The 20,217-nt window shown below is 47.7% G+C and overlaps 1 protein-coding gene across 20 annotated transcripts in view; it reads right to left on the bottom strand.

Annotated features, from left to right (window-relative positions):
- Window positions 1-20,217, bottom strand: part of LOC121596416 (neural-cadherin) — a 270,549-nt gene that overhangs the window by 27,016 nt on the left and 223,316 nt on the right. For all 20 annotated transcript variants that reach the window (XM_041921323.1, XM_041921332.1, XM_041921333.1 and 17 more), the window contains 3 exons: window positions 12,676-12,813; window positions 3,617-3,854; window positions 36-3,423 (listed from right to left, as the gene is read on the bottom strand). In XM_041921323.1, the coding sequence (XP_041777257.1) occupies window positions 36-3,423; window positions 3,617-3,854; window positions 12,676-12,813 (3,764 nt within the window). The remainder of the gene's footprint in view (window positions 1-35; window positions 3,424-3,616; window positions 3,855-12,675; window positions 12,814-20,217) is intronic.

Raw genomic sequence — 20,217 nt, 5'->3', positions numbered from 1 at the left:
AATAAAGAAGAGAGCAACTGCAACTGATCCGTTACCTGATATCATCCAGACAGCTCTTCTGGTAGTCGGCGTACACCTCGAACGTGCGTACGCCCGTATACTCCGCCTTGCCACCGGCATACACGCCCTCCTGCTTGTCCACCAGCAGCCACTGGTGCCCGTCGAACGTGAACGTTTCGTTGTACCGGCGGCCCTCGCCACCGTCCAGCTCGAGCGTGGCGGCCGAACCGTGCCGGTTCACCCGCACCACGTGCCACTGGCCATCGTCGACCGCGATCGCGTTCAGCCAGATGTCCCGCTCCTCCGTGCGCAGCGAGTTCAGATTGTACCGGAAGCGTAGCCGCGCGTCCTTAATCTCCAGTATGCCGTACTCCCGGTTGTGCTGATCGCTCACCCGGAACAGCTCGCCGTGCTGCTCGCGCGTCCGGAAGCGCAACTGTATCTGCGTGCTGAAGCGGTCCGGCTCGAACGATAGCGCGTACTTCACGTAGCTCTGCTGCTTGAACGTCGTCGGTATGGTGGGAATGTTGCACGCCGGTCCGGTCCACCCCGGGCGGCACTGGCAGCGCGCCTCGGTAAAGCTGCCGACGCAGTTGCCATGCTCCCAGCAGCGTGACGTCTGCTCGCTCTGGCTGCACACCTCCTCGGTCTGCGGGCAGCCGGCAACGCTGTTGCGCGACAGCCCCGGATGGGCCAGATCGTACAGCTTGCTGTTGTGCACCAGGTTCTTGATGCACCCGTCGAAGCCCTTGCCCATCGGCATGTAGTTCCAGCGGTAGTGCGTTGGATCGAACTGCTCGCGATAGAAGCCACCGATCTGGAGCGGCGCGTTCACGTTCAAGTACTCGTTGAACGGGGGGATGGTACCGCGGGCCTGGCACGACGAATCGTCAAACTCGGGCGGCGAACCGTCCTCCATCTCCGAAACCTCGGCCGACTTGCAGTAGTCCACCACCATGCGCACATTTTCCGTGTCCCAGAAAATGTCCAGCCGGTGCCATTCGCCATCGTCCAAGCTTTTCTTCGTCTTTACCCGCAGCTCCAGCGTGCCGGAACCGAAGTCAATCAGCAGTCTTGGGAAGCCTCTCTCCAGCTCGACGGAAATGAAGTCCGACACCAGCAGCTCGTCGCGCTCCGGCGGCACGATCGGTCCGTTGTACAGCAGCAGCCCGTCGGACTTGCGCGTGATAAACTCGAAGCTCAGATGGGAATCGTCGCACATCGCGAGCGGCGGATACCAGGCCCACCCGTTGCCGCGGAAGCTGCGCGTCGTCTGCTGGCAGCGCGGTCCGGTGTAGCCCGTCGGACACGAGCAGCTCAGCCCGTACCGCGTCTCCATACAGCGGCCCCCGTTGTGGCACGGGGACGAGCGGCACGATTCGGCCTTGCTGAAGTTTCTAGCGCCGCAGGTACACTCCGCCAGCACGTCCACGCGCACCCCGACCAGTGACGTTTTGTTCGCGTTCACCATGTACGGCAGCGAGCTGATGTCGAGCGTGTTGGTGCACGAGCCTTCGCACATCTGGTTCTCGTACAGACACTCGTCGATGCCCACCATCGTTATGTTCACGCCGACGTCCTTCTCGATCTCCTCCCGGTGCATCAGCACGATGCCGTTCAGCCTGACCGGTTTGTAGTAGGGGGAACCGTGCGCCGAAAAGCGTACATCCGTTAGGGGCGGGTGCTTGCGGCGCAGCTGCACACTGAACACGTCTACGTTCTCCCGATCGATGTTGAGCAGATCGGCCAGTTTGTCCTTGAACCGGTCGGCTTTGCTGCGCGACAAGCTCTGCGTCCGGTAGTTCCACACGCGTATGAAATCCTCATCCGTAATGCCCGCTATCCGGATTGAGCCACTGTTGATGACGGCATCGTGCGGTATCTCACGCACCGTCACTGTCACATTGGCCGGCACGTCCGCCTGCGTGTGCTTTCGATCGTACACCTTAAACCGCAGATGGTACCGGCCGTCCCGTGTGCCCTGCCGCATCGTTATCATGCCCGTGTCTTCGTCCAGCTTGAAGCGTGGATGCTCCTGCGACTCCCAGTGGAACTTCTTGTCCGGCAGATCCCAATCGTCCAGATCGTACACGTACACCCGCCCGATCTGCGTGTCCGGCGCTTGCCCCAGATAGTTGTACACGAAAATGTCCTTCGAGCCGGGCTGCATCTTATTGTCGTTGACGTCACCTATCACGACGGTTAGCGTGCTGGTGCCGGTCATGGCCGGATTGCCGTGATCCTTGATCACGATCGGGATCAGATACTCTTTCTGCTGCTCGCGGTCGAACGAGCGGAGCGAGGACACGATCGCCATACCGTCCCCGTTGGCACCCTTCTGGTCCTGCTCCACCTTGAAAGACGCCCGGATGATGTCGTCCGCGCCCGGATCGAGCCGGAACTGGAATGGTGGCCCGTTGCTCTTCGAGCGATCATCGTCGTCGGTGGCCAAAATTTCCACCACCTTGCGCGGCGGAACATGCTCCGGCAGCACAGGCCGGTAGTCCTTCAGGAACTTGGGCGGATTGTCGTTGATGTCCTGCACAATCACGGTCAGCGTGGCGGTGGCCGTTTTCGGCGGTATACCATCATCGATCGCCAGTATCTTCACTTGATGGCGGGGCGTCACTTCCCGGTCGAGGTTGCGTTGAATCGTCACCGTGCCTTCCTGGTTGATCGAGAACTGGCGCTGCCGGTCGGACGAGCGATCGATCGCGTACGACACCTTGCTCTTGCCGCCCTGGTCCGGATCGGTCGCCTTGAACGTTTCCAGCGTTTTGCCCACGTCCGCATTCTCGTACACCGACACCTCGATGTTCGGCCGCTCGAACTGCGGCTTGTTGTCGTTGATGTCGCGCAGCTTCACCACCACCCACGAGTACGCGACGTGGTACTTGTCGTTGTCGTTGTCCTCGCCCTTGTCGTTCACCTGGATGCGGAACCGGAACCCGTTGCTCTGCAGCGGATCCTCGTAGTCGAGCGGCTGCACAATCTTCAAGCTACCCGTACCGTCGTTGTTGCGCACCATCGTGAACTTGTCCGCCCCGTACCCACTGTTGTCGATCACCTTGTACTGGAACTTGTTCGTTTCGTCCTCGTCGTGCACCGTCACGGTGAGGATGGGCATTTCCGGCAGATTGGTACCGTCCGTTTCGTCCACCTCCGTGAACCACTCGTCTTTGGTGAACTGGGGCGGCATGTCGTTTATATCCTTGACGCGTATAGAGGCCGTCCCAGTCCCTTTCAACCCCCCGCCATCCATTGCCACGACCTGTATCGAGTAGTCCGGCGTGCGCTCCCGATCGAGACAGCAGACCGCCGTCTTAATCACGCCCGTATCCGCCTCGATTTCGAATATCGGTGAGCCCGTTTCCTCCTCTATCACGTTCTTTTCGATGGAATATATCAACTTTGCGTTCGTACCTGTGTGTGAGAGGGTTTGCGTGTAGTGCAAAGGGGAGGCAAATGAAGGATTAAAAAAGAAAACATAGCCCAATGGACACTTGAAAGCGCTCATCGTCTCGGTCATCATTGGTTTTGTGTGTAACAATGCGCCCAGTTGATGAGGACACAATCAAACGCTGGCGAGTGAAGAAGAATAAAGCACCACACTTACCTTCATTCGGGTCATCGTAGTCGACGGCCGTCATGGTCATTACAACCATGCCGGCAGTACCGTTCTCGGTCACATTGCCGAAATAGACACCCTGCGGGAAGATGGGCGCATTGTCGTTGATGTCCTTCAGGTTCACCTGTACGTCCGCGTAGCCGACCAGCCCTTCGCCACCTTCGTCCTGCGCGAACACGGTAAAACGCCACTGCGGTCGACCGTTCGGTTGATCTCGATCCAGTGGCTGTGGAAAAGTAAAAACGTGGGGGGAAACGATGAGCGAATCCGTACTGGTACGGAGGAATCTTTTCAGCGTTGCACTTCTGACCGGTTGGCCCGTGATAGAGTGGGTTCAATGATAAATCCCTAATTTACCCAATCGACCTGCTTATTGGCTGGGTCAACTGGTTTCGTCGTGGCGCGTCCTGTCCGACAGCGCACAATGTGAGAATATGCCAGTTCGTAGTAAACCCTTTCTCCGGGTGCGATGCGGAAGAATGCGGACAGCGAACATCATTACAAACAAACCACACTTTGGTTTTATTGGATCCGGGACAGTGGCGAATCAATTCGTGCGAACCGACAGAGACACGGAACATCATTGTACCAAAAGAGTGTCACAAACAAACACGCGCAGACCGTGCCCAGAAGGACATCATTATCAAGTAGGGCGAGATAATCGATCAGTGTTCCATTTCCCGTTCAATTAACTCAACAAATTGAAAATGGCACTTTGTGGCACACGATGCTTTATGTGCGCTGTGCTACAAACACTCGGAAGGGAAGTGAACTTGTCAAAGATCCAAACGAAATTAGATCCCTTCAGTGCCGGTGGTGAAGGTGAGTTCCGTTGAATCATTCGCCGTGAATAAAGCTCGGATTGGTACCGTCACGGGGAGAGAGACATTTGCATCGAAAGAGTAAAGCTTCATCATAGAACGATAATTCCCTTTGGATCTCTACTTGGTGTTGTGTTGAGTCTGCTCTACACCGTTAAAAGGCGAATGGATGCAATAACCAAAACACTTACTTGGAAGTTTTAAAACGGAACAACCAAGCGGATTAACACAAAACACAAACCAAAGTTTCCAGAAATGGCAACAACGGGTGAAACTCGTGTCATGATGTATTCGTTAAATGAAACAAATTTATTCAATTAGTGGTTCTGTTGTTTCTCTGTCACTGTGAGCACAACACAGCATAACGTTGCAAGCTCTAATAAATCTCGGTTACCGCACGTCATCAGAACAAAGCACGTATCATGAGTTAAAACACTTCCGAGAGAGAGAGATCGTTGCTTCGCAAAGCGTAACGTAAGGTGATTTGTTGAAATATGCCATATCCTGCTGACACTGCGGTCAGTGGTCAGTGTGGCATTGCCCTACCTTCTGCCACGGTTTCCATGCGCTCAGGTGTGAGGTCACAATCCCATGCACTGGGAAACTTTATTGTTTACCTGAATTTTCCCGTAGAATCCGTGTTGCAAGGTGCACGGTAGTTGCGCTGGTGCCTTTCTTACAACCATTAATATTATACATTATTCAAAAGCGTTAACATAAGCGAAAGACAGAAATCGAAAGTGCAAGTGCATTGTGTACTTGTGTGTGTTGTTATGGGGATCCGGACGAAAGCGAGGCACAATTACGATGTACCTTCTTACACCGGAACGGAACGGCATTAGAGGCGACTGTCTCTAGGTTGCAGCTGTCGGGATAGAAATTTCAACGCCTTGTAGTGCGCGCCTGTGTGTGTGTGTGTGTGTGTCTACGTTCACGTTTGACCAAATGCGCTTTTCCAATGGTAAATAATTAATTAAATACAGCTCGGACAGAAATTGGCTTAAATTGTTCCGTGCTCGTTGTTTGCTGTTTACCGTGAGGGCATGGAAGGTACGATGACGATCATGGGAATAAAGCATTGTGCATTCGTACGAGATGGTATGAAATCAGGACCTAAGTGGACAGAGTCTACAAGGAGGGCTAGCAGGGTTGTTCTAGCAGCTGCTGGCCGAGCGGACGAGCGTTTTAGACGACTGATTAAATTAAAATCTCTTTTCCTGTTCGGGTTGGTTGATGAAGCGCTGTGTTGCAAATCCAGTGGTTAGTTAATATGTGGTTCACTCTTGCCAACGATTGCCACATTTGGAGGATGTGGTGTTCTAGGAAACATATCATCTGAAAATGTTTTCATTCTAGAATTCCAGCTCCATGTCATGCGTTCGTGGAGGGTGGAGAACAGCTTCCTCCATTCATTTCCATTTCCATCGAGAAGAAAACGCATACCAGTAATGGAGCACCGTACGAGTTGGAATTTGAAATTCTTGTGTACGATTTTGCACCCGTGCCTGTCATAAATCAGGGTCTCATTCAATTAGGCGCCAGCATTTCTTGCAATTGAACGGCAAATCGGTCGTTCGTTACGACGCAAAATTAATATTAATTGATATTGGAAAGCTCCCCCCGATCCTCCCGCAACGAGCAGCGCTAAAACGGAACGTCTGTACCATGCCCATGATCAAGCTGACGATTGGGACATGTTTGTCGCCATATTGTCATTTAATTCACAGCAGTAGCGGCAGCAGCAGGCATGTTCCTTCAGCAAGGCCAAGTAGGTTGTTTCGTACAGATTGTTTCCGGTGGCGAATGAAAATGCCCATTTTATACGTGTCCATTTTGGGGTCGGTTTTTTTTCACTCACTCTTTCTCTCACACTCCAACTGGGTGTGTGCATATTTTTCACCAATTTTTAAACCCTCGCACACACATACACAAGACCGCGTGAACGATCTTTTAGGCGCGCATAAAACTAACATAACATCAAGCGCAAAACATCTCGTCGTCGTCGTCGTCGTCGTCGTGCATGTTTCGTTCTCGGGCCAGTCACGGCAAGAGCGCATCGCCGTTTCGAAATTGCGCCCATCAGGAACATTTACATGAATATTTCAGCGATATCCACCCACCCTACCGATGCTGCTGCTGCTGCTGCTGTAGGGGGGCTCAACCCTAAAGCCATTAGCTTTTATGACTTTCAAGACTGTGCAGAGGCGTTTCTTTCTGTGTCGCGTGTTATTATTTGTCGAATTTTGGTGCTTGTGAAACATTCGCAGGAAATCTGCTGGCAAGGTCTGGTTGGGCTGGAGGCGTAGTAGAGAGGCAGAATATGTTTTTGTGTGTGTGTCTTATTTGTTGCAGTGAGCTTCAGCATGCTGGGTGTCCGCATGTTGCCATCGCACGGTTCAGCGACACTCAACGAACCATCAAACTGTCGTTAGACGATACGACAGGCACGGCAGCAAGCAAGAAAAAAAAAGAAAGGAGCTGCATTACGAAGCATTTTTGCACCAAAAACAAAAACAAAAAGACCATCCTTGTCGTTTAGCACCCGAAACAATGGCAAAGAGACATCAAGACCAGTGCGCCGTCGACACGCGAAAGGAAGCACAAAAAAGTATCGTGAATTGAAAAAAAGGCAATCAAAAACAAGACAGAAATCAAATTAAATGTACAAGCAAGATTGAGGTTTTCTGCTGCCTACTACCACTACTACCTTTTGCATCGCCGCCACAGAAGGCACACACACACACACACACACACACACACACACACACACACACACACACACACACACACACACACACACACACACCACACACACACACACCACACACACACACACACACACACACACACACACACACACACACACACACACACACACACACACACACACACACACACACACACACACACACACACACACACACACACACACACACACACACACACACACACACACACAAACACACAAACACACACACACACACACACACACACACACACACACACACACACACACACACACACAAACACACAAACACACATTCCCTAGGCGGGTGAAGAAGGATTACGGAAGAGAATCGGATCAATTTCGATTGCCTGTCCTAAAGGGGGGGACAGCAGCAGGCAGGGTGAAAGCTATCACAATTTTCCCGCCAGCGAAAAGTGTTGGATTATGGGTACCGTTTTGAGGGTGCCGCGCACAACAGAACCGCACCCGAAAATGAGACAAAACGAAAGAAAATGATAAATTTTACCACCAATAAAGCACACGCTCGCCGGTGGTGATGTTGGTGGTGGTGATCGGCATCGGTTTTTCTCTGTGCTCGAACAGGCTTTTGCGAGCGCTCAGAGTGATTGGGAGAAATCCAATAAATGCCGAAAACCGGTTCCACAGAATGGCTCACTGCAAACAGGGACGGGGGGAGGATACCGGCCCGGCCAGATACAGCGAAAAGATCATAAATAAATGGCGAATCAAGCTTCCATCCATTTCGATTGCAAACAAAAACATCAAATATAAACTTTCCGCGTCCACACTGTGTCTGTTTGTTGTATGTGTGTGTGTTTTTGGGTCCTGCTGGAGTGGGCGCCGAAACCCCGAAGATCTTTTCCTCAGGCGTGGTGCGTGGTCGTGTTGTCGGTGGGAAATGCCCGCACATTTTTACAGTGAATTAAATTTCGATTTCCGCGGATGAATACACGTTTAATTGAGTGTAAGAGCGAATCGTTAGCCGAAAACTCAAAGAACGAAAGCTTACTGAACCACTAGCAGTGCTGCTGATGCTGCTGGTGGAAAGATATCACGTTTAATTAATACTTTATTGGCACGATTTATTGTACTTGCGTGGCTTCGATTGAGACGTTTAAGATACTTTAATGTACACAAACCAGCACAATTAAATTCTGTACGTCGCAAATAAGCTCCTTAAAGGCTCCTTTTCAGGCCAGCTGCCAGCGATCCCAAAGTCAACCGAACTATCATTAGTTGGATATTTAATGACACGAGACGAAGCGCACAAGCAGCAGCAGTACACGGATGGGGGTGAGCTGGCTGCAAATAAGCAAACAATTTCATAATGTTCTTGTAATTTTTGATAGCTTAAGCTGCCGAGTGCCGTACGAGCCAAAATGCTGCTACTGCTGCTGCTGCCAACACTGCTGCTAAAGCGAAAGAAGGCTACGACGTATCCTTGCCAAACAAGACAGGGAGCGACAGGACAAAAAAAAATCCCTCTAAAGAGTTCCACAGGAACATGGCATCCTTCTAGCGTTCGTTGCACAAGTCGATGGGAGTGGTCAGGGCGAGGAGCACGATGCGCAAGATGTCTGCGGGTCATGAAAAATGCATCAATGAAAATCCCGTTCCCCGTGACGCGGCAGGGCAGAAAGGCCACCCCATCGTTCGCAATGGGCGAACAGGCAAACTTTGACTACACGAAACGATCTGTAGATAGCAGGAATGGCAGGGCAAAAGGGCGAACACGGTCACAAATACGGCTGCTTATCATAATTACGATGTGCTTTAGGTAACTAACGTGCGGCGGAAATCGGAAGCAGAACCCAAGAGCCAGCGGCGAGAGCAAGCGCAACCGTTAGCCGATTATATTAGTACGAGCTGCTTGTTTGCACAGATCTACTTTCCCCGGCGGTGCTTTCCACGAAGCAAGACGGTGGCACCGTGTGTCAAACCGTGGCAGACTGGTGCTGGTGCCAAAAAAAAGCCGTTCTGTCGCTTTTTGATAAGTTCCTGATAAGTTTTACCTCGTAAGTCGTACCGTCTTGTTCCTTTCCGCTCTCCCGATTTTCCTCTTTACACAGGTGGGTTAAAGGCCAAACGGTTCCATCCGGTCGCTTTGTGCACAATACGCCTTTTATTGCTCCTTCGAGTGACACCCACTTCCGGAAGCGGAACGATTGCTGCAGGATTACACACACATACTGTACACATCGACGGTACGGGTACGGGAAGTGAGTGAGAAGCCGTCAGAAATCTTCGGCTAAATATTCCAACCTTTTCCTACTTTTATCGCCCACCTCCACCGTGCGGTCGTAAAATGACATCAAAAAGTCAGTGAAGCAGCGAAGACGGTGTGTGCGCAAAAAAAAAAATCCTGGTCAAGTGGCCATTCCGTGTCTTTCTCCACTCCAAGTACGGGACCGACTTTTTGTGCACTGCCCCGCCGGTGAGCCGACTTAAATATTATTTATTGAACGTTGCTCTTTTTTGCTCCATTATTTCGTGCTTCTTGTCTTCGTTCTACAATTGAGCCCTTTTGTGTAGTCCCTGTGTTTTTTTTTCTTCTTCCACTTTGCTTTACCAACCGTGATAACCGGGAAAGTTTTTCGTTCACCCAAGCTCAGGGGCTTTCTGTTTCTTCTCTGCCCCTTCGGTGTGCCTGCGATTTTCGGAAATTGGTGTATAATTTCTTGCCTTCTTGGCCACTCGTTAAAGAAGCTCTACTACCCAAACCAGAAAAAAGGAAGCTGCTAACAAAAAGCACCGAACAAAATGGGGAAGGACAGGCAGCAAACTTTCGTACTAAGTGGAGAGAAAGACTGAGAACATCTTTTCTCATTTGTTACTTCCCACTGGGGCGCGCCCAGGGCATTCCCGCAATCGAGCAGAGAGTGCGTTTAAAATACGATCCTCCGAAGTAACGGAGGGATATCCCTTCGGGAAACGAACTTAGTTCTTAGTGCTGCTGCTGCTGCTTCTTACTTACTTGCCAGCACGATGAATAAATAGCGATCGTCACAGCTGGTGTCTCGTGGAGGCGGATGGTTGCTGTGGCTGCAAATGACGGCTGGCGCACACCCTGCTGCTAGAACTTTGACAGGAAGATCACAGCCCCCGTATGGTGTGGAGGAGATCACATATTTCACGCATCGGCTGAATGCATGGTACCACGTACGTGTGTGGCGTGTGTGTGTGTGTATGTGTATAGAGTGGCCAAACTTTCACCAAAGTAGCTCAAAAACAGACTGTTCGGATTGGGGAGGGGGATTGAAAGCTTGGTTAAACTTTTCCGACTCCTGTCCGGTGTTCCAAAGTTTACGCGAATGTGTCACCACGACGACAGCGGCATACATTCTTCCACCACACACCACACACGCAAAGGGTGTGCGCCTACAGAACCTCACCCGGTTTGGACGTGTGTTCGATTCTTTGCAATAGCCGGCTGACTTGTTACCGCAGCTCAGCCCCGAGACTCGATCGATCCGCTCTGTCAAAGCGTAAAATTTGATAACTTTTAAGTGCCCCGGCAGACTACGCTATTTCGCCCAGAGAGAGGAGGCAAACGCAGGCTGGCATGTAAAAGAATGTCCGCATCAGCTTTACGTGGAAATTTGACAGGAATCGGTAATATAGCATTCTAGTGGGTGACACTGCGTTGTCTCCTTGCTTCCTGCCCGGAGGGGCGAGCAGCAAGTTTCGTTCAAGCGCTCTCACAAATGCATTTTTAATGGCCGTCTTTATTGACTGGCGAGTGCTTGAGTTGGGTTAGTTGAGCAGTTGGTTCTTTGCTGCGTGTTGCAAGCGGAAGACGTACTATCAGTTTTGACTTACCGTTTTTGCGAAAATAAAAGTTGTTTTTTAACTTACGGAACGAAAGCTCACTATGCACACCAAACCACCCAACTCGGTGCTCGGTGGTTTTTCCGTGGGTCAGAGGGTTTTTGGTCAGTAAACGTAATGACACTTTCAAGCATTTTGATGGCAGTCGTTGGCACTTTTCGACACGTTTTTGATTCTTTGAACGAGAAACAAGTTCGATGCGCCAAACCATTGAGGGGAATCGTAAATTCATTGGCACCAGCAAAGGTAGAGGCTGGAAGATGAGTTTTCAAATTTTTGCCGCACAAGAAACGGAGCAAAAATTGTGCAAAACTTCGCATCAAAAACTACGAACAAGGCAGAATTTTAATTGCAGCGCGCGCTTTTCTGACGCGCCCTAAATTGCATCCAATTAGAAAGAGCGGGGAGAGCGAAGCTAAAATCGCTCATTTGAATTTATGACTTTGGCTCTGGTTGGCATTAAACCAAATGCGGGAGTACACCGTCTTCCCGGTCTGCACGGTGCGTGATCCGTCCTTTCGAACGACGTGATGAAGTCATTAATTTAGCGGAACTTCACCACAGCACCTCTGGGCAGCTTCTCCTCAGGCAGTTTCGCTCACCCGTGGGCGCAGATATTAGTTCCGGCATTTTCATCGTTTTCTAAACGAATGTTGACAGCCCACGGTCTGTACGACTGGCTCGGACCGTTCGTAGAACCACCATCGTGTCTTCCGGTGGAGGTCCTAACCCACCCGGTCGGTAGTGTAATACTTCTGGCACTTCGATATCGATGTCGATTCGAGCAGGAGGACACGGGAAAGATAAATTGTGCAAAGTTTTTTGATTTATGACAGCTTATGGCCGGAAGCAGAATACACCACACACACACACACACACACACACACACACACACACACACACACACACACACACACACACACATACCGCCTTCAGAAGATACTTATTGCAAGGCGTCGACACCCAGGCATTCGATGAGCATTGCGGGTTCTGCATTCGACACAGCCAGGAATCGCTGCGCGTGCAAAGCGGTATCACGTAGTACGGTCTAGGGAGGACATTCTCATAATATTCTTGTCGTCGGTATGATTAAGCCAATCCCGGGTAGTGTCCATTATAAAGAAAGCTGAGTTGTCTGGGACGGAAGGGGAAAAGTTGCTCCAACGCTCATTGCGTTGCCCGTTTAGCAACTTGCCAACTGTGGAGGGGGGGGGGGAGGGAATCAACGCAGAGGAAAAGAGAAAAGCCAACCGGAAGTCAAATGGTCACGATGGTCCGAAACTATTCAATTTGCTCTTGATGTCAAAGCGATGAAGCGATCTCTGGTAGTGGTGGTGGTGGTGTTCGTGGTGCCTTTCGCAACAGTGCCATTCCGAGACTTATCGATTTGTTCTCAATTCTTGCTGAAGTTGGTGGCGTATGCTGTTCGAACGGTATTCAAGTGAAGAGTCATGCAAAATGCTTCCGGATACAATCGAACGTACGACAAGACGTACCAGCTAGAGCAACTTCAACATTCAATTCAACCCAAACCCCAAAGTCTGCCCGGTACCCCAGAATCCCGGGGCTCGGTAAACACAGATGAGCGTAGTTAATTAAGACCGCAGCAATCGCATCCATACACCTGTGTCTGTGGAGTGTCAACTTACCTTGAGCACAAAGATTTCTCCGGTAGTTCGATTAATGTCGAACTTGCTGTTGGCGGGATTGTCCGGATCGATACCCTGACCGGTGAGGAAGTAGACGATGTTCTGTGGCCGATCCTTGTCGCCATCGGTGGCGGTGACCTGTTATCCCCCAGGGGCCGGTAACACGGTATGTATGTATGTTTGATGAGGAGTACAGAGAAGAAAAAGAACACAAAATCAATCAGTGATGATACATCTTAGATGAGCAGCAGGGACGCGCCAAGATTGGATCGTCTGCAGTCCCTTGCAAAACGGGGCAGCAATTTTTACAAGATTTAATCTAAAAAAGACATGCAGTTGGAATGCTGAAAAGGGAAAGGAATGTTCATGCAAATTGGATAGAAAACGAATTAAATTGGGATGAAAGGGAATTAGTGCTAATAGAGCAAACTCAAAGCAATCTACTACGATTGGTTAGTCAAACAGATTTTCCTTTTCTCCTTTCCTACATAAAGCAGATTTGCGTTAGCTGACCACCGGCCGCCCTTGGGCACCCAAGCTCCAACCGAAGACCGTCATCGCGTGGGATGGAAATGAAAGAAATTAAATTATTTACAAGACAAGGAAAGAAAAGAGCACATTCACTGCAGCGCAAATCGGTAAGCAGTGAAGGCTTTAATCGATACAACGAAACAGCAGGATTAGGATTATTCGATCTCGCTAATCAAGACCATGTGGTAAAGCGACTAGCGAATACTGTTGCTGCTGCTGCTGCTACTGCTGCTGCTACTGCTGCACGGAGTTCTTTGAAGATGTGGTTAGATGGGTTCGGGCTGTAGTAAACAGGATGCAACTCGATAAGAAGTCAGTCGACCAAACGCAAACGCACACACACATCGTACGGCTGCATTTTCCACCTCGCTAGACACGAAAGCCGGGCTCGGTCTGACTGTGTTTCCACCGGTGGGTGGCATTGCTAAACGTGATGTAGTGTGTCGCTAGTTAAACGTGATGTAGCAGTCGGTTTGCTGTTGTACTGCTAGTTTGGGTGTGTTTGGGATAAGTATGAGTGCATTAAATAACTTTTCATCAGCACCGGTGCTGTGTTACCTAGACGGAACAGACCGAACGGACGTGCGCCATGTATCACCTGCACCTGCCCGGATATTTTGAGGGCGATTCAGTGCCACCGCGCATTTGACACGCATACCAACACGTTCATAAAAACGTCCGAGAATAATGTGAATACATGTGCGTGTGTGTGTCCACGTGAGGATGGATTAGAATTTAATTAGCGCCCGGATCAAAAGGATTCTCTACTGATGACACTATTTTGTCGCCTTGGCCGGAGATTGCGCGCATGCAGGTGTGCATTTGGCAGGATTAAAGGATCTTTCCAAAGCCAAACCCGGCAGTGCTAATGAGTGCCATTTGCAGACAGAGGAGAGTTGTACGGACGGCCGTATGCACTTCAGGCGGAGTAGGTGTGTGTGTGTGTGTGTGTGTGATTTGTGCGTGAAAGCAGTATGCTCCAGTTGAGATTCGACTGAAGCACAGCATATAACGCATAAAGGCGATGGCGTAAGAAGCTTACCGGCTCGCGGCATGAAACGAATAAGCTCGTACCCTTCATAGTTAATTTTACGAATGAAAGCACGCCATAATTGGATATAAGATGATGCCAATTCTTTAGAGGTGCCGGTGAAAGTGCATCAGCAATGGGAAGCAGTGATGTATGTATGTGACATTCGCAGAAGAGGGAAGGTGTCGATGTAAAACTACGTCTCGAATTGATGTTCAAAGTGACGATAATTCACACCTTCGTAAAAATTTGTTCAATTTTTCTAGTTTTCTTGATTTTGTGTGATAAACAAGTTTCAAAAGGAAAGAAAATGCAATATTCATCAAAAAGCATCAATTTATGTACCTAGCATAAGCATTACATCGTACATCGTATAAATCAACTCAACATAACCATTTTCATACAAAGCTCTTTATGCGTCCCGTATGTATTGGTGTTTCGTGATCTATCGGAAAATCAAACAAGTACAGAAACAGCTGGTCGCTATGATAACAGTGACGGGGCCGACGATAATGAGTCCACCGTTCATGGTTTGGCTCTATCAAAGGATCGATTCTCCACCATGTTTGACATCTATTTACGCCCCCTTTCATAAACAGCGCTCAGGGCATGGTTGTAGTACGCCGTAGTGGGGATGAAGGAAAATTAATCGACCAAGAGCTTTGGTTCGTTTTGATGGTCTAAAAGGTTGATCGGTTTTCGATTAAGTGTAAATTATGCCAGGACAGATTTGTCGATGCGATAAAGGATGGTATGGACGCAAATCAGGAGCTGATTTACGGCGAACCTGGGATTTGGGAAGCTCCCACAGCCTATTAGACGTGGCCCGCGGTGCCTCTTTAAACCTTCCCGAGCTGTTGTGCGAATTCCACAAGGACCACTGATAAAAGTTGAATTTAATCAACGCAATAAATGAACGTGATAGAACAACCTTTATACTAAAATCGAAGCTCGTTTGCTAATTTATTCATAGTTTTAACAAAATCTGCAGATTACATTATGGATTTAATCTCGATAGCGCAATGGAAAGAAGAGAGGAAAGTACATCCTTAACATAGCCATTCGAATTTTTCTGCTTTATCAAAGCATCATTGGAAACGCTGGAGTCCAGAAATACTGACTTACACTACACTTACTCCCACTCTGATGTAATTAAACATCGTACTCGTCCGAAAGTTTCGTGTTGATTTAATCAACACACAACACAACACTCTTGATTGGGGCAATTTAGACGAAAGGTGTTTTACATCCTAATGGAAGTTGTTAGCACAGGATCGGCCTGATAGTGCAACAGGGAATGGTAGTAGCGGTTACGAACAAATTAGTGATTTGTTTCAATTTGTTCACACATTCCCCTTCCAATACCCGTCCAACCTATCACGTGTACGTCGCTAAAACATGGTTCCGAAGAATGATATCAAGCACACCGGCCCAATTGGCTCACAATTCGATTTGCGATACAAAAATTGGTTACATACATGTTTCTGATAAAAAAAAAATTAATTCCATTTTCAAATGGAGTAATCGGGGGAGAATGGGCATTTTAGCTGTTGAAAAAGCTCAGTGAGAGGAAAGGTGCGTGTGTAAATGTGTGTGTGTACGTATGATGGGATGAAATTTATGAAGCACCGCGCGTTTGCATCACCGGCGAGGATGGGAATTTATGAGCGCACTCCCCCCGGGTGATTATGGTTCGGGATAATAATAGCTGATGTAATTTACTACTTCCGCCTGGGAGTGTGCAGCTGTACCAATGCACTGCGCATTAGGGTTTGGTTTTGGGATGGCATTGGGGAGGAGGTATACCGTTTCCGTGCATTATGTGATTTTGTATTTTTATTTTATTTTTGTCGTTGTGAACAATTTGGATTTCCACTACTAATTGAAACTTGTTGTTCCGTGCATGGTGAAATTAACTATTTAATGAGCTCGACGTTGATTAAAACTGCTTTTTGTGGCTGTTTTGTCGATGTAAAGAGCTCCATTAATCGAATATTTAAATATAAGTAAAACAAAGTAGAAGGGTTTTTTTGTGGAAAATTAATAATTGAAGCCATTATATTGTTTGAAGACTTACAATCAAAATAATAATTAATCTTTTTATTTGTAATGAGGTCAATTATAAAACAATCAATCCGTCTAGGTTCATTTTAAGTGAATTAAAGAGCAAACACAATAACTGTTCGGTTGACAATCCCTCAAATAGTGCGTTACAAAGCGTCGTTAAGCTGTTTGAATTTAACATCTAACGTGCGACTTCTGCTCCCACATATAAAATTACAATATACTTGCTTGACGGTAAAAGTGTTTAAGTAAAAAGGAAGAATCCGAAAAAAGCTGCAGTATAACTTCTGGCTCGCATCGGATGAGGGAAAGCTTTAAAACAGTAGCGTGTAGATATAAACCACTCAAAGCCGTTGCTGCTGAGTCGAAACGATGGCACAGAAACGAGAAGTTTGGCAAGCTTTTCTTCCCATATCTTGGAAAAAGTTAGATAATGATAATACGACCAAAAGGGCAGAACGCCAACAACAAAAAATCGCTTACAGGTGAACTACCAGGAGCAGCAGCAGCCGGTGGAAGAGGCAAACGGGGAACCCCGCCCGGTGTAAGGGGAGCGCAGGAACGAAGTGAAGCGAGAAAAGTAATTTTCATATTTCATATCTACGATAACTTTACCAGACAGATAACCTCGTCTGACTCGAGGGCCAAACACACACACTCGAAATAGTGTGCCGAGGAACAGTATCTGGCTTAAGAAAACGCTCGCTCACTTCTTGAAAGCAGAAAGGCTGCAGCAGCAGATAATCAACGTCTTATTCTCTCACTTCTTATCCTCTTCTTGTTGTTTGTGCCATAATGGATCAGCTCACCTTTCCAAGAAGGGAAGCAACGGGGGGCGAGAGTGAAATATTGAATTTTAAGAAATTCCTCACCTTAGGTCCTTGGGTGCCGCTCTTTACCGCATATTCTGTTACGATAACACTGATAGAATAGGGTGAAAATGGGTGGATTATAGTTGTGTATAACGAAATCTGTCAAATGGCTGCGGTTGAACGGGTACCCACAGCCCCGGCAAACTTTGTAATTTACTATCACAGCACGCGACTTTCGCCACTCTATCGCGGTCGGTTCTCGACGTCATCATCATCAACATGAGCATCAACGGGGAGCAAAGTTGTTGTTTAGCTTTTGGCTTTATATCGACAGTTCGCTACAACAAAGAAACGTATAGCGCGCACGCCCGTTACATCTTGCAGTTAGTTTGGTTCAATGCTTTCGGTAATTGGTTTTCTTCGAGAAGAAAAAAGGTGCATTGGCAAATTCGTTGCTGTCATTCAGCTGAGTAGCAGCCAACTAGCTGGAAGCAAGATAAAGCACTGGTGCAGTTGTTCTGGTTGAGTGGAAAGCGTCACCCCAATCAGGCTGGATTGGCACATACTCAAACACTCAGTCATGATCAAAAGGGGAAAGTGGGGTGCCATGATGTACACCACAGCACAACGTCAAACACACCATTGGCAAAAATGGAATACCTAAGTTGATCGAGGGGAAAAAAGCCAGTTTATTAAACGGGCGAGCGAAAAAGAAATACAAACGCCCTTTTTTTGACCAACATAATATTGCAATGCAGGGGGCGGGTAAAAGTGCAGGGACCTGCTTTAGGTTGAGCAGCAAACCGAAACCCGCAAAATATGCTCCAGCACGTACCGTATTTCTTTTCACCGTATTTATGGTGAAATGATTTATTGCCAGTAACGCGCAGTGTGTGCGGTGGTGCAACGATTGCTGCATCGAAAATGTCTTCATTTTTCTTGTGCACACTTCCGATTTTGCTGCACGCTTCCAGAGCGCATTGTATGCTATGTGCATTGGAGTAACAAAAGAAACATGTAATGCGTAGAGAGGGAACTTTTCGAAGCTCCAAATTGCAATCCTGTATAAGCTGTCATAATTGTGCCGATGATTGCAAAATTTCTCACCAGCACCATTTCCCCCAGAAGCTGTTAGTGTAGTAAGTAGCGGAAATTGGGGCAAGTGTGCCATACGGGGCAAGAGTGCCACCAAGCATTTTTCCTTAAAAACTTTAGTTTAATGATCAATTGTGTATACAGTTGGTTGCTTTCCAATGACTAGGTATTCTGAGCCTAATTTCATATAGACCAATCGATTTTTCCCATTGTTTCAAACTGATTTATATTGAGTTTCAAAATTGAGCAGAATATTATAATTTTTTAATCCAACCAAATAAGCTCTCAAAAATCATGCGAACAATCAACCGAGAAAATATTTACAACACCGTATAGCTGGGAAAACGTGAAATTTTTTGTGGGTTTAGATGAAAAAAACTTTCTTTTTGTCACTAAAAAATTCAATTTCAAAAAAGTTACAACTTTTGGGGCAAGTGTGCCATCTCTGTTTGGGGCAAGTGTGCCACCATCTTTCATAGGCGCGAGCTGTCAAAAATGTAAACATTGTTGTAGCGTGCTGCGGAATGGTGCGCTATTGTGAGCGGATTCCACCCCGGAAAAACAGAACAGTAACAAACCATATTGTGGTACAGTTGGTGGTCAAAAAGGGTTCATTGAGGACTAAATACATGTAGGAATACATACACTAGTGGTACAAACGTAATAATTTCCAATTATCTAAGAAACACGGTTATTTTAACCAGGTGGCCGTCTTGCCCCATACGAGTGGCACTCTTGCCCCATAGCCCAAAAAATAACATCTTTTTGGACTCTTTTTAAAACGCTTCAAAAACTGTTTTGTTTGCACTTTTTCAAGCGAAACTCATTTATAAGTGAGGAAATAGATGTAAAATGGTTATGAGATTAAAATCGGCTTTTGAAAAACACGTTTTAGTGAGTTATGACTTGAAATGTTTAAGGTGGCACACTTGCCCCAAGTTCCGCTAGTATGTATTTCGGTTGCATAAATGACTAAACCAAATTTTGCAGATTTCTTTTGTGCCTGAAACATGATACGATGGTATTATGGAGCCGAAATGTACATCATACAACAAACACGCTCAATTGATGATTGCTTCACATTTTCTCAGCAGCATTCATAGACGGGGAAAGACGGGTGCAGGAACAGACCCGTCATTTGTTGTGTTGTCTGGCCAATTTTACACACTGTGCTTTCTGTGTGGCTCTCATCTTGTACTTTCCGGGCATGCATAATTCATCAAACAAATGAGCAGCACCACCTTGTCAATTGGCCTGCCCTGACGACGGAACGTACCTCGGAGATTTGAAACATTTTCACTTTGTTTGCTCTCACCCTGCCTAACCTTCTTCGGATGCTCGGATGATTGGTTTGTTTAAATTCTACAAATTCTCCATCCTTTTTTTTTGGTTTACTTTTCTTCCGTGAACTTTCCGGACAGATCAGAAAACGAACTGTGATAGCTGGGCGGTGCTGTGTACCGGGGAGGGGTGTACAACGAAGCATGAAATAACAATAACATTTCAATTCAGCCACTGCCCATCCATCACAGAATGGGTCGTTTTTGCCATTTCGACGAATTTGGTTAGCACATGAAGCACACTTTTCTAGCAGTTTTGAATTCTTTAAGATTTTCATTCAATTCACCACAGCACATCAACAATTCATCATGTTGTGCTCGAAGCGGGAGGAGCAGCACTGAAAAGGGAGTTTGTGCAACTTCCTGGAAGAGCCATTTCCCTGAAGCTGTAGCAATAGTTTTGTACTAGAAGTTCAACAATTTTCCGAGATAGATCGGTTTTTCACTTGTGTACAACTGACATTTTACGGAAGCCCGTAAGCAGCACTGGGCGCACTGTATTTTGTCCGCTCTGTTGATGGAGGGGGGATTTTCTTGCGCTGAAAAGAGAGCCATGAACCGTCCCAACTGCTTTGGTTGGCGCTGCAAACACAAATGTTCATAAATTTCACTCGCGATGAACCAAACTGACAGTAGTAGCTGCAGTTGCTACACTTTTAGGGGGTTTGAG

Source organism: Anopheles merus, chromosome 3R, assembly GCF_017562075.2.
Source record: "Anopheles merus strain MAF chromosome 3R, AmerM5.1, whole genome shotgun sequence".
In the NCBI taxonomy this organism is placed as follows: Eukaryota; Metazoa; Arthropoda; class Insecta; order Diptera; family Culicidae; genus Anopheles; species Anopheles merus.
This window is presented reverse-complemented; position numbering and strand designations above follow the sequence as displayed.